The 13,123-nt window shown below is 57.2% G+C and overlaps 1 protein-coding gene across 1 annotated transcript in view; it reads left to right on the top strand.

The window, feature by feature from the left end:
• The window catches only part of CDH22 (cadherin 22), a 78,542-nt gene that overhangs the window by 50,794 nt on the left and 14,625 nt on the right, over window positions 1-13,123 (top strand). Inside the window, exons 6-8 of the mRNA XM_026862350.1 lie at window positions 636-823; window positions 1,644-1,897; window positions 9,029-9,165. Coding sequence (XP_026718151.1) covers window positions 636-823; window positions 1,644-1,897; window positions 9,029-9,165 — 579 coding nt within the window. The remainder of the gene's footprint in view (window positions 1-635; window positions 824-1,643; window positions 1,898-9,028; window positions 9,166-13,123) is intronic.

The following is a 13,123-nucleotide window of genomic DNA, read 5'->3' on the forward strand; positions in this document are numbered from 1 at the left end:
GGATAAGCTCAGCTCCCACCACGTGTCTGCGGGCCGAGCCAGCCTGGCAGCGTGGTGGAGGGGCCCTGGACACGGCGCCTGCTCGCAGTGCTAGTCCTGGGAGAGCAGAGCTAGCCCTTCCCTGACCCATCTCTGAGCGGCGCCGGGGAGGAGGCAACCTGGTCTGTCACCCTGCACACCTGGGAGCTCGGGCAGGCACTTGGCTGTTGGCTGCTGCCCCGGAGCTCTGCCCCGACGCGAGGCACAGTGGCGCTGCCTGGCTCATAGACAGCAGCCTTGTTACAGCACATCTGTTTTCCAGGTCACTGCTAGTGGCCTGTGGCTCAAGCTCTAATCTGGGACCACCCCCCAGATGAGGAGTGTGGGTGATCCTGCTGCCAGGAGTGGGCTGTGCAGTCTCTGCTGCACACCAGCTGCAGATCCCGGCAGCACATGGTACCTTGAGTGCTCCCCAATTACCTTCCCTCGGCCCTTGTTTCTGACTGGGGTGTGTGTTCCTGCCAGGGCGTTCAGGACCATAGACCCTGGTGAAGCTGGGGCAACCTGGTAGGCTGAGGGTGCCTGCAGAGGGCCTTCTTAGGCTGGCAGGGGTTCAAAGGCAGAAGCAGTGACCCTAGTACCTTTTTCTCCTTCAGAGATGTATCAGTTCAGCATTCTTGAGACCGCCCCGGTGGGTACAGCCATCGGGAGGGTGAAGGCAGAGGACTCTGATGTCGGGGAGAACACGGACATGACATATCAGGTGAAGGATGAGGAAGGGGTGGAGATGTTCAAAGTCACCACGGACAGCAATACCCAAGAGGCTGTCATCACGGTGCAGAAGGTGAGAGGTGAGGGAGGGCACAGATCTCTAGGAGGGCCCTTTCCTCTGGGGACTCCTGCCACTGCATTTGAGTTGAAATAAATGCTTCTCTGAATGCTGCTCTAGCAGTAGCATTTTTGTGCCTGCAGGTGCAGGGAGAGACCTGCCTCTGCTCTGTGTGGTTGGCAAAGTGCAGACCTGTGTCTGGGAGGAAGGTCTGAAAAGGGGCAGCAGCACGATGCCTGCCAGAGCCTGCGCAGGGCAGCACCCGGGCGGCAGCGGAGCAGCGAGCCCTGCGTGGTGAAGCTGTGCACAGGGCTGCGGAGATGAGTGCTCACAGCTGCTACTGATAGCACCCCTTAGCAGAGAAACATGCCCACCTCATTCCTATAGCTGACCAGCAGCACTTTGTGTCTGCTTTTGGTGGCAAAAGCAACCAAGTGAATGCTTGATGCAGCCAAGAAAGAACGGATTGTTCACCAAGGCCGCTGCACTCGGCTCGCCTCCCCTGCAGACATAACAGCAGGGTGATTAATGACTAAAACCCGCTCGCCTGCAGCACGCAGTGTGCTGTCTTCCCGGTGAATCCTGGCTGCCCGCACCTTGCACAGCCTGGGGGCCCTCCTGGGGTCCCTGGGGCAGCGGGCTGGAGCCTTCCTCTTCCTCCTGCCCGCAGTGCGGGCGCTGCCGGCTGGCGGGCAGAACGCGAGCCCCCAGCCCGTGGCGGAGGCCCTGCCTGGGAGCGGGTGGCCTTAGTGCTGCCCCAGTGTCTCTGGGGCAGGAGGGGGCGGCCTGGGGGCTCCTCGGGCTGGCTGTGGCTAACCCTTTCCTATTGTTCCAGCCTCTCGACTACGAGTCAAAAAAAGTGCACACTGTTGTGGTGGAGGCCCTCAACAAGTTTGTGGACCCGCGGTTCGTGGACCTGGGCACCTTCCGGGACCAGACCATCGTGCGGGTCTCAGTGCTGGACGTCGACGAGCCCCCCGAGTTCCGGCCCCCCTCCAACCTGATGGAGGTCCAGGAGGACGCGCACGTCGGCTCTGTTGTGGGGGTGGTCACCGCCCTTGACCCAGACACAGCGAACCATCCTGTCCGGTAAAGCAGCCACTGAAACCTTGCACCATCTTCCTTCCAGCAGTGGTCGCGGGGTCGCTCCGAGGGGCACATGTGACCGTGGCTGGGGCAGAGGGGGGGTGATGGCAGAGGAGGAGGGGCAGGCAGGTGAAGATGCCACATGCCATACGCGTGTCTGGGCGTGTGAGAGTCCTGGGAAGCAGCCAGCTGGCGGGTGAGTGGTGGCCTGAGTGCGAGGAATGGGTGAGCAGGACCAGCCATCCACAGGTGACAGGTGTGCTGCTGTGAGTGAGAGGGGTGTTGGGGAAGGCAGTTGGGTGACACTTGCACATCCTCCCTGCTGACAGTGAGGTGTCAGTGGTGGTGCCTGGCACAGGCCAGACAAGCAACCAGAAATGACCGGAGGGCAGTAGTGAAGAAGTGAGCTGAGGCTTTGGGGGTGCAGAGCCCCAGCTTGGCTGTGTGTGCATGCGTGCAGGGATCAAAGATCAGAGGAGTTTACATTTGGGCAGGGAACATAATCCAGGCAGCAGCTTATCTGCACAGGACATTTCCCATTTCCATTTAATTTGCAGCTAAAGAGATTGTTACCTTGTTAAATTGTTATTACCTAAGGCACAAAGCAGCCTTCTGGCTCTGCCAACTGGCCTGAGTCATGAGCGGTTGTGTTGGAAAGCTGGTGTTCAGAAAACATCCTCAGCGTGTGGAAAATTTCCTTGAAATGTGTGTTCTCGTGCCAGGTGACGGCAGGGCTGCAGGCACCCTGCGCAGACTCGCTTCAAAGGAGCAGCGGTGGCTTTGCACTGGAGAGCTCTGCAGGGACCCCATCCCGGGCAGCATAAGGTGGAACAAAGCAGGGAGAGGGACATGGTGGGGGATGTGCCCGGGGAGGCTTCGGTTAGAGATCTGATCCTGTTCAGCAATTTCCACCGGGCTGCGTGGCCATGGGGGATGCACTGCGGCAGGGTGGGGTGAGGGGTGTTTCCTGATCTTCGTGGAAATGAAGATTGAAATGTTTAGAAAGCTCAGACAATAATTTACTCATGGAAAACTGCCATGTACAGATGCCTGGCAGCTGGCAGAGAGTATTGTGTCACAAAGCTGGATGCTGACAGTTGTCTTTGGGGTGAATGTGAATGAAATCCGCCTTGGCATGCCAGGGACTATGTATGGGCTGTTGCAGCACTTGCAACAGCCGGCGCGGTCTGTCGGACATCTCGGAGTCGCTCTGCTCACCTTGTCGTGTGGCTACCCTCTCTGTTCTTTGTGGCCACCCTGAGCACGTGGCTGTTAGCTTGCACTCTTCACATGTGTGCAGCCTTTCTATGCATCTGTGTGTGTGTACACGTGTGCATGTGCTTTTCCACTTGACTGTTTCTAGCAGTGCTACAGAACGTGGATTTTATTTTCTGATCTGTAGTTGTAGGAGAGGGGCCTTGGGGACAGAACTATTCTTACTCTGTTTTTTCTCTTGTTCTTTGTGCTGCTTCCCTGTGGAGCTTGTTGCATTGTTTGCAGACAGAACAAAAGCAAGAAGTGGAGGGAGGCTTTCTGCTGCTGTGCAGAGGGTGATGGGGACTTGGAGCAGAGGGAAGCAGATTCAAGTGCTCTGCAGGAGCAAGAGGGTTAGAGCCCAAAGTTTGGTATGCGAGTGTCTCTCTTAGTGCAAGCTTAGTGCCAGGCAAGGCAATGCCTCGTGCTCAGGCACGAGGGCCCAGGCATCTGCTGCAGCACGGGAATTGCAGCGTGTTCTCCCCTGTAGGCTTAATGCATTCAGATACATGTTCTCCCTCCAGCTCCCCCCAGGCAGGTAGCTCATCCTGCACCCCCCATGCTCCCCTGAGGCCTTCAGTCTCTGTCCATCCACCTCTTCTCTCCCTCTCCTCTGCTCTTGCAGTGCCCACTGTCAGGAGCAGTGGCATCTCCCTCCCTCATGACGCTCCCCTGCACCTTCCCTGCCGCTTGGCCCTGTGCTGGCTGGGGCTGCAGGTTTGTGCTGGTCATGCCAGCGGGGCACCTATGCAGGAGAAAGGTTCTGTTAGATCTCTCCTGCTTTCCTGTCCTCTGGCTAGCCAGGTAATTTAACAAAATACTTTGCCACGTAGGCAGCTGTTCACAGCTTCAAAGCGGTGCACAAACATGAATGCAAGCATCCTGTAGTACCCTGCCAGGATGTGACACTAACCCGTCAGCAGGAGACGGCAGTAAGTCACGCAGCATTTCAAGTGTGCTACTCCAAAGTACAGTCACAAGAAGCCAGCACTTGTACTTCACCTCTGATACATTAGAGAGCAACTGATCCAGACAGCATGACCAGTATTTGATCCTCGGCTCCTTGAAGTTGGTATGAACCCTTTCAAGTTGCTGCAGTTCAGTGGATCCCTTTAACTTCCTGATCCTTGTCTGCTAGAGGTGGAAGCAAAGATGTGGCTGTGTTTCTGCAGGGGCTGCTGCCTCCTGGACTCTGGTCTGCGTGTTGGCTCTGCCCTGTAAATAGGGGAGAGCCACAACCTTCTGTCATGACAAGATGCACTCTCCCCTTGAGGCAGGAAGGAACAAGGATTGCCAGAGACAGCAGAACAAAAATCAGCTCTGTCAGCGTTTCCAGGTCCTGCTGACACCAGGCTGCCAATAACGAGGTTTGGGAAGTATTTTTAGCCAAACGGGAAAGGAGGTGCCCTTGGCTCTTTGCTGTCATCCCTGGGCCAGCACGAATGGGGCTCTGCAGCTCCTGCTGCACCACTGGCCTGATGCAGCTGCTGGCAGCGAGTTTCAGGCTGGGGTTCCGCTGCCTCCTGCTGCTCTGCTTGTCCCACGAGGATGTGGCCACTTGGTGAGAGGACAAGTGCCCACCCGACGAGCTGGGCTGGGTTGCAAAGGGATGTGGTATGAATTCATGAGGGTTGAAGGGGCATCCGACTCCCCTCTCCCTGGGAGGCGTCCCCGAGGCACTGCTTGCTGCCCCGCTCCCAGCTCCTGTGGGTGCAGAGCCCCTGGCAGCCGCCTGCCTGGGTGGGAACAAGCTGGGTCTCAGGGTGCCCAGGGAACACCCCACCTCTCTGGGTGAGCAGCCCTGGCCCATGGCTGCTTGGAGAGGGGCACCAGCCCTCCAGCACTGTGGAGCGGGGTGTTGTGCTGAAGTTCAGCAGAGCCCAGGGGCTGCACCCATCTGGGGGGCGGCGTGAAAACCCACCGTGGTACGGGCAGGAAATGCCTTTCTAAAGGATCAGTACTTTTTTTTTTATTCCATCCTTGTTTGTTGTCTTACAAAAGCTTGAACCACTCTTTCTGAAAGAATTTAGTTTCCAGTTGGCTTTTTGGCTTTAGCTGTATGTTTCCTGGGCGCAGTGCAATTTTTCTCAGCTGAGCCATTGTACGAGGTAGTACAGTGATAGACTGTCTGTATATGTGAGGCTGTTTGTATGGGAGCCTTTTGTTTTTTCTCTCTGCAGTGGGAGCCTGTGCTCTGATTGTGTGCATTCCAGGCTTTATCAGCACTGGGAAGATGTGGCTTGGGATTTAAGGTTCTTGGAGATATTCTTGTTTGACGTTCACCAAATCTGGAGACACGTGTTGGACATGGGCATTTTATAGGCTCCAGCAGCACAGCAAGAACTGCAACCTGCTTCAACACAAAAGGGAGAAGAGGAAAGAACAAACACAACAAAAAGCTTTTCACACAGTGTTTGAAAAGCTCCCTATTAACAAAACACATGGCATAAAATGTGCTCCTTGTTGCGTTCAGGGGGAGAAGTGAAACAAACTGCTTGAGAAATGCATTCACGAGAAAGATGAGCACCAAGAAAGCTGTCTAAATTAAACAGTCACTTGTAACATCCAAACCAACAGGCAGTGCCAGCAGGAAGAGAGGGAAGTGGATGACGGGGTCCGCATACCGATCAGGGCTGGGGACTGCAGTTCTTGCTCTGGAGCACCAGCCAGCTTCAGCAGGAGCGGGCGGGTGTCCCGTCCCCGGGCGTCTGGGGGACCCTGGGCCTCCCTGCGCCTCCCCGCTGAGGAGCAGCGTTGGGTGTCGGCGGGATGGGTGAATGTGAAGCTGCACTGGGAGAGGTGGAGAGGCCTGTGGTGGCCCGCACAGCCCTTGAGTGGTGCAGACCGTATTGCACGAAGCGATGGGAACGGCGCAGCACAGACAGCTTGTTCTGGCTGCTCCAGCACAGGGGTGGCCGTGGGCTCTCGGAGCTGCTCGGTGGCTGTGTGGAGCAGGGCGACCTGCAGCTCTGGGGGGACAGGGGGACATCCCGTCCCCAGCTCCGCTGCCAGACCGGTGCTCCAGAGCCTCTGCAGCCCTTCGCCCAGATGCGGAGCTGCAGACCCACCTGGACTGGCCACCTCCGCAGTTGGTGTGTAGAGGCAGGCTCAGCCCTGTTCTCCTGGCAAATGCAGACAATGCTCGGAGCTCTGTCCCCTTCCCCCGGTGCCTGCTGAGAAGGTGGCAGCTCTCTGTGTAGCAGTGGCGACAGAGGGATCAGATTGCTGGTTCAGTTTGTGCACTGCCATAGGATACGGGCAGTCAGCCCTCAGCAGACAATTCAAAAGCACAGAAGACAACCTTAGCAGCAAAACAATTAGAAGCCTCAGAAAAGGTTACCAGTGCCCTCCCCTGCCAGCTGCCTGCCCTCTGGCCACGCAGGCAGCCCGTGTCAGATGTCTCCAGGCTCAGTGATGTCTCCTGTCACTAACTGGGTTTTTCAGTGTAGCTGGTTTTCGCAGACTTCTCTGTTTGTGCAGCAATGACATGAGTGTGAACAAAACGGGCATGTGCTTACCCAAGAAGCAGGGGAGGCATCTGGAGAGTGAAGTACCATCCTGAACTGTAACAGTCTTTATTAAAAAGTGGAATGAAGACAGGATGTGTCTGAGGTCAGGTGATGTGGGAGAACAGTGGAAGCAGTAATGCACATGCTTCAGTTACGCTATTGGAAAGATATTAGGTGCTGTCATCCTGGTTTCTGTTCCTCCTCCAGCCAGTACATTGGACTGGTGTGTACAAGTCGGAGTGGCCAGACCTCTCCTCTCCCTTTGCAGTCAGCGAGCACAGAGCGGATGAGGGGCTGTGGTAGTGTCACTGTGTCACTGTCCCTTCTGGAGCCTGTAGAGGCTGTTTCCAGCTGGGAGTTGGGGCAGAAGGTGCAGGATAGCTGGGAATTGCCTGGCGGTTGGTTCAGAGATGCCTGGGCTGGTACCTGGCTTTGTGTGGCAGATCCCCATCCCTGTAGGTGCCAGGAGCAGGGGAGAAGCCAGACACACAGGTACAGAGCACATGGAGCGTGTGTGTGCATGCAGTTTAGATAGTGATTTTTGAAGGTTTTTCCTTAACTACAACCAAGTGTCATTGTATTTTGTCTTTCATCCCCCCATCTGTCTGAAAGGGAGAGACCTAGGGAATGTAGTCTGGTACTGTGTAGGACTTTAAACAGCACAGAAATGCCTTTGCATGTTCTGCCTGGCTGCTAGATGGGTGCCCTCAGGAGACACTCCCCTGCGGCTGGTGCCCCCCAGGGCATGGGGCAGAAAGGCCCTGAGGCCACCAGTGCCTTTGTGCAGAGCTGTCCCTGCGGCGCAGGGTGAGCTGGTGCTCCTGGCCGAGAGCCACGCGGGTGCTGGACCCGCGGCCCACAGCCGGGCTGTGCCGGGCGAGCTGCAAGCGCCTGGGAAAGCCACCTCCACCGTCCCCAGCGTGCCTCCAGCCTGGAGCCCGTCCTGCGCTGCTCCTCTCATCTGATGTGGCCTGTACTGTCCGGTCTTGTCAGCTTTCCAGCTTGCTTTGTCCCTACATTTATCTTCCTTCTGTTGCTGGACATGTGACTGAAGGCTTTAATTTATTCACAGCCCTCCTTTTGGTAATTTATCCTTTGTACTCTTTGCCGTGTTGTATTATTTAATTCTGTAAAGCATGCTGGGATGCAGAGTGTATGAAAGATGCTGTACACAATAACATTATGCTGTATTGTTTGTGATTTGTAGGCCTTCTGGATTTCTAATTCTGATTGCAGTGGTGGTGTTTGTTATTTGTGTTACGGCTGTGCTCGAGGGCCTCAGCTGGATTGGGCTTCCCTTCCAGTCCCTTCCCCAAGGAGCACACATCTAACTGTGCCCTGATTTAACGTTAGTTTGCTTTATTTTGTGTGTAATGTGTGTAATGGTTGGAAATGCAGGAGATTTGCCACTGGGACTGACTGTGTGGGCTCGTGGTGTCGGGGCTAAGGCGCGGACTGCGCCCGGTGCCTGCTCTTCTCATGAGCTGCAGGGCTGCCTGCGGGGTGAGGCGGGGGTCCCGCTCTCCAGAGGTGCCCAGGGAGCTGTGGGCTGTGGGTGGGGTGCCCGGGGAGGGCACTGTTTGGGGCAGCACCGCAGCAGCTGAAGGAGGAGAAAGAGCCACATGTAGAGGGTCCTGCTGAGCAGCTGGAGCCGGTCAGAGCTGGAGGAGATCTGAGTCAACTCAGCTGCTCCTCTGGAACTGGGAAGCCCAAACCAGGGCAAATCTCGGGGCTGCTGGGGATGATGCGCTGTGTTGACTGGGGGGTGCTGGCTGCTGCCCACCTCTGCTGCCAGGGTTCTGGCTCCAGTTGCAGAGGTTCGTTTCAGATTCAGGGAAGACTTTGCCACTCGTAACTGTAGCAGAGGTTCAAGCTGGCGGCAGGCCTGGCTCGTGGCCTGCCCATGTGCTGCTGGGCTGCCCTCTGGCTCTCACTGGGATGGGTGCTGTGGCAGCATCAGGGGAGAGAGAGGTGGGTGAGGCGGGCTTCTCGCGCAGGGGTGCCCTCCTTCTGCTGTGTTTCTCCTGAACCTGTAGTTCAGAAGGTTCCCTGAGTCATGAGTGGAGTTACACCCTGTGTTTTCATGTCTGTCCTCAGCATAAGGTTCCCATCAGAGCCAGTTGTTCCCCTTGTCCACAGTCTGTGCTTAGTTCCACTTTATGCACCAAAAGCAACCCTTCAATTTTACTTGAGAGCTCTGGGCTTTGCAGCCTGGTAGAAATGTGGCCTTCGTGTAGCACACTGCTGCTGCGGAGGAGAAGTGAGAGCAGCGATACAGGGCCCGTTGCGTTAGATCCCTGCGCCCTGGGGCTGGTGACAGGGCTGGGCTTGGCACATCAGCCATTGAGTTTCCCGTTTTGCCTGGTCTCAGGTACGCCATTGACCGCAGCACGGACGTGGAGAGGATCTTCGACATCGATGCCAACACAGGCGCCATTGTGACAGGAAAGGTGCTGGACCGGGAGACGGCGGGGTGGCACAACATCACTGTCCTGGCGATGGAAGCAGGTGAGATGGAGGGTGACTGTGTGGAGCAGACGGTCTGTGCTGAGCAGAGTGAGGCAGAGGGGGAAACACGGGTGCGTTCGCTCCAGAGGTGACCAAGATGCAAGTGTTAATTAACACTGAGGTAAAAAAAAAAAACAAACACCACAAAACCAAAAAAAACAACGCAGCAGCACTGAGTCTGACATCTCCCTAGACAACCTAAAAATACTCTCCCTGACTCGAGCATTAATAAGGGAGCATGGTCGAATAGTATATTTGATGAACGCTAATCAGATTTGTGTTATCTATGCGCCAGCTCTGCCAGTCATCCCTGTGCAGCTCGCTCCCTGCACTGACACCTGCAGAGCGGCTCTGGGGGCTCCCGGGGGGTCTCTGTTCACATCACCTGCATCCCTGTGACTCAGCCACGTGCTGGGGGGGTGCTCCATCAGCCAGAGCCCTGCAGCACAGGCGGCTGCCAGCACCCACCCCTGCGGGGGTGCTCGTGGTGGTTGGGATTTGTGGGCTGTGCTTGCCCGTGGGGTTCGTGGCTCTGGATGCCTCCCATGCCCTTGCTCCTTGGTCTCCCGGCCCTTCCTGTGGCTGCAGGCTTGGCAGGGCACAGCACGGAGTGGGCGGGCGTCCCAGCACCGCAGCAGAGGGGCTGCAGGGGCAGAGTCCAGGAGACCCCGTGCTGGGCAGGGGGAGCAGCGGTGCTGCCTGGCTCTGGCCACAGTGCTTGGCCTCACCCTGCAGCCCACCAGGAAAAGTCTTAGCGGGAGGATGAGGTGAAGCTCTTTTGTTATGAAATTAGCTCCTCTTTGACTCTCAGGACCCTGGTGATGGTTTCTCCTATCCGTTATGGCTCAGCTGTCCTTCAGCCTGTATTTACAGTGCCTGCCAAATCCACTCGCACCCAGCTGGGAGAGGCGGGAGGGAACAGCTCTGCAGGCTTTATTAGTTTATCTTCCCTCCTTGTGACGGGGGCGGCGGAGCCGGGTGTGGACACTTCCAGCAGTTCTGTTTGTCTTCTCCAGTTAAGAGAGAGAAGAACAAATCTGGGTCCTGCTGCTCAAAGGAGCTCTGAATAAACTCCTCTTGAGGAATAAAAAGAAAATAATAGTAGCCAAGGGCAGGCTTTGCATTCCTGCAGGTGTTCCACTGTGGGTAAGAAGCTGCCCTGGGCATCCCGCTGCCCGCTGTCTTGTTTGCACAGTGCCTTGGCGCGCGGGCTCCGCAGGTCCTGCACGCGGTGGTGGATCTGGCCCCCGGGCCCAGGGAGCGCTCTGTGTTCCTGCTTTTTCTGAGACTGAAGATGGAGAAGGGGCTTCAATCCCAGGTGCCATGCTGGGAAGCAAATAGTCTTTGCCATATTCTTCAAAGTTTTCCACATTTGGGATGCGCGGGTCGCCCGGACAGCCGGGGACCTGCTGTGCTTGGCCCCGCCGCGGCAGCGCTACCCGGGAGCTGCTGGGGCTACGAAGTCTGACATCTGCAGAGCTGTCTGCCCGTGGGCAGGAGCCCGCCTCGGGAGTTGTAGTTCTTGATTCTTTGCTTGTTCTTGAGCAGGAAGATGCTGTTCTTGTTCAAGGAGCCAAGTCAAAGCCTGGCTTTGGGCCCAGAGATCAGTTCCTGCTGTGGGGCCACCCCACTGCAGCGGCAGCCGTTTGCTCTGGCCAGGCAAGGGGGCTGCAGCCCCGGCCAGAGCCCCGCGGCCCCGGGGGGGTGTCTGGCTCTGCCGCGCGTCCAAGCGCCTCTGCGCTGATGCTCTGTGTCTGCCGACCGGGCCCACCTCTGCGCTGTCTGCCTGCCGTGCTGTCGTGAGCCCTGCCCGGGTCAGGCAGCCGTGGGCAGGCCTGTCGGGGCTGCTCAGCTGCACCGGAGGGAGGGGGGCCCGTGGCAGAGCCGTGGCACATCCCGGGGGCTCTGGGGGAGGCTGTGCCAGCAGTGGCCAGGGAGGAGGGGATCGTGGCGTTGCAGCACAACTCAGCATCCAGAGGAAACATGAGGTGACACGAATCAGAAGGACAATATTTACACACAGCGGCTAGGATTTCAGAACAAGTCAGTAAAGGCTGTGGCTCCCCTCTGGCAGGGAAGCCTGTCAGGGCGGATTGCTTCAAAAGCCAGGGAAGCTCTTGAGCACTCTGACTTCTCCCGTGGTGAGCTCTGACTCATCCGTTTTAACTGCCCAGACATTCCTCCCAGTGACATTATCCTTAACGTTTTGTAATCATGAAATATTAATGACTGATATTGAATTTAAAGTACAATTTATGTCTGAATCCTCTAGCGGAAAGGGCAGTTGTAAAGGTACAGCCTTCCGAGTGATGGAGGGGTTTCAGCGCAGGGACGTGCAGCGCTGGCAGGCTGTGCCCAGCATGCTGGGATCAGTCGCGGCAGCGTGAGTGCAGAGCACGGGGCGGTGGAGCCTCTGTGCTGGCAGCGCCGCGTCCAACAGTTCCATGGTTCCTGGCACGCCAGTGTCTGGGGCCGGGGGGAGCTGTCAGGGCCCCGCTGTGGGCATGCGGGTCGCACCTGGCTACCGCAGGATCTGCAGCACAGCCAGTAGGACGCTGTCAACTCCGGGCGGAGGCAAGGGGTCAAATATTCTCCCTCTTTCTTGGTGAGAAGTAAACTCTGCAGAAGGAGTGGAGCGAGCCCACGGGGCATCCTGGTACCTGGGCTCATTCCCGGGCTGGTGGGCGGCCGTGCCTGCCCCGCTGCTCTGGGGCCCTGCCCGCTCAGCTCCAGCGGCACATGGGCACGCAGCCGGGAGCATGTCGCACTGAAGCGTTACCTCCCTGCAGGCTTCTCGAGCTCCTGCCCTGTCTGCTTCAGGACTGTCCTGGACGGGCTTAGCCCGCGGTACCTGGTGGAAGGTGTTCCCGCGGGAGCTTGGCTGTTGGCTTTGAGCTGCTCGGTACAAGAGCTGAGCCCTGGCTGGGACTGGCGCTGCTGTGGCACAGACCACATCCAGGGGTGCCTGTCCCACCTGCAGGTACCCCGGCGGGTGTGTTTGCATCTGAGGAGCCGTAAGAGAAGCTGCAGGCTGTTCCTGGCCGCCCCTGCGGGGCTGGCTGGGCTGCCTGCTGCCACGGGAGGGGAGGAGGGACAGGTCTCCCCCTACGTGAGCTGCCTTGGCCGGCTGGTGTCCAGCAGAACATTTGGCCTTGCAGCGCAGCAGCCAGCAGGAACCTCGGGGCTGTTCAGCAAATCTGACCTGGGACCAGGCCAAGTGTTTCCAGAGATAAATCTTCATCTCACTCACAAGCTGTTTACCTTCCTTGGGCTAATATTAGTGATTCTCTTCCTGTTTTCCTCTTTGCTCATGTAAAATGATGAGGCCTTGACTGCTGTGTCCACTGCTGGTAATTGAGATGATAAATCTTCCTGCTGGAGACTGGCTTTAATCAGAGCATTGTGTTTGGATGCAGTTTAATGACTCTCATGCTGCTGAGTTTGGGCAGGACTCAGGAGAGGTGAGAGCCATTTATATGTTACTTGGCTTAACTGCTCCTTCGGCTTTCCTTCCCCTCAGCTGGGAGCCACGTTTTCAGCTCCAGCCTCTGATGTAGCTGCCCGTGTCCAATGAGCCTTGCCATCAGCGCTCTGCTTTGCCATCAGGCAGCTGCGCTGACACCTCCAAAACGGCCCTGAGCTTGTGGCGTGAGCGCTGGAAACCAGCGTGGCCCATCCCCATCTTCTGTTCTGCGCTTTGTTCTCCCGGTTGGCTGAGATAGTGAGGAATAAATTCCACTCCTGCCTCTTCCAGCTTCCCTACTGATGTAAAAATCTTGAATTCAGTATTGTACCAGTTTGGTCTTGATGCAGAAGAGGGTGTGTTGGACACTGCACCCAGCAGCACCTCTGAGCTGTTTCCCCTGTGCTGCAACCTGCAGTCCTCCGGGCTCTCCTCAAACTGTGCTCCAGGCCCAGGGACGCTGCCGGGTGCCAGCTCTGCACGGGGAGGGCGGGG

The sequence above is a fragment of the Athene cunicularia genome, assembly GCF_003259725.1.
Source record: "Athene cunicularia isolate RWA chromosome 20 unlocalized genomic scaffold, athCun1 chr20_part2, whole genome shotgun sequence".
NCBI lineage: Eukaryota > Metazoa > Chordata > Aves > Strigiformes > Strigidae > Athene > Athene cunicularia.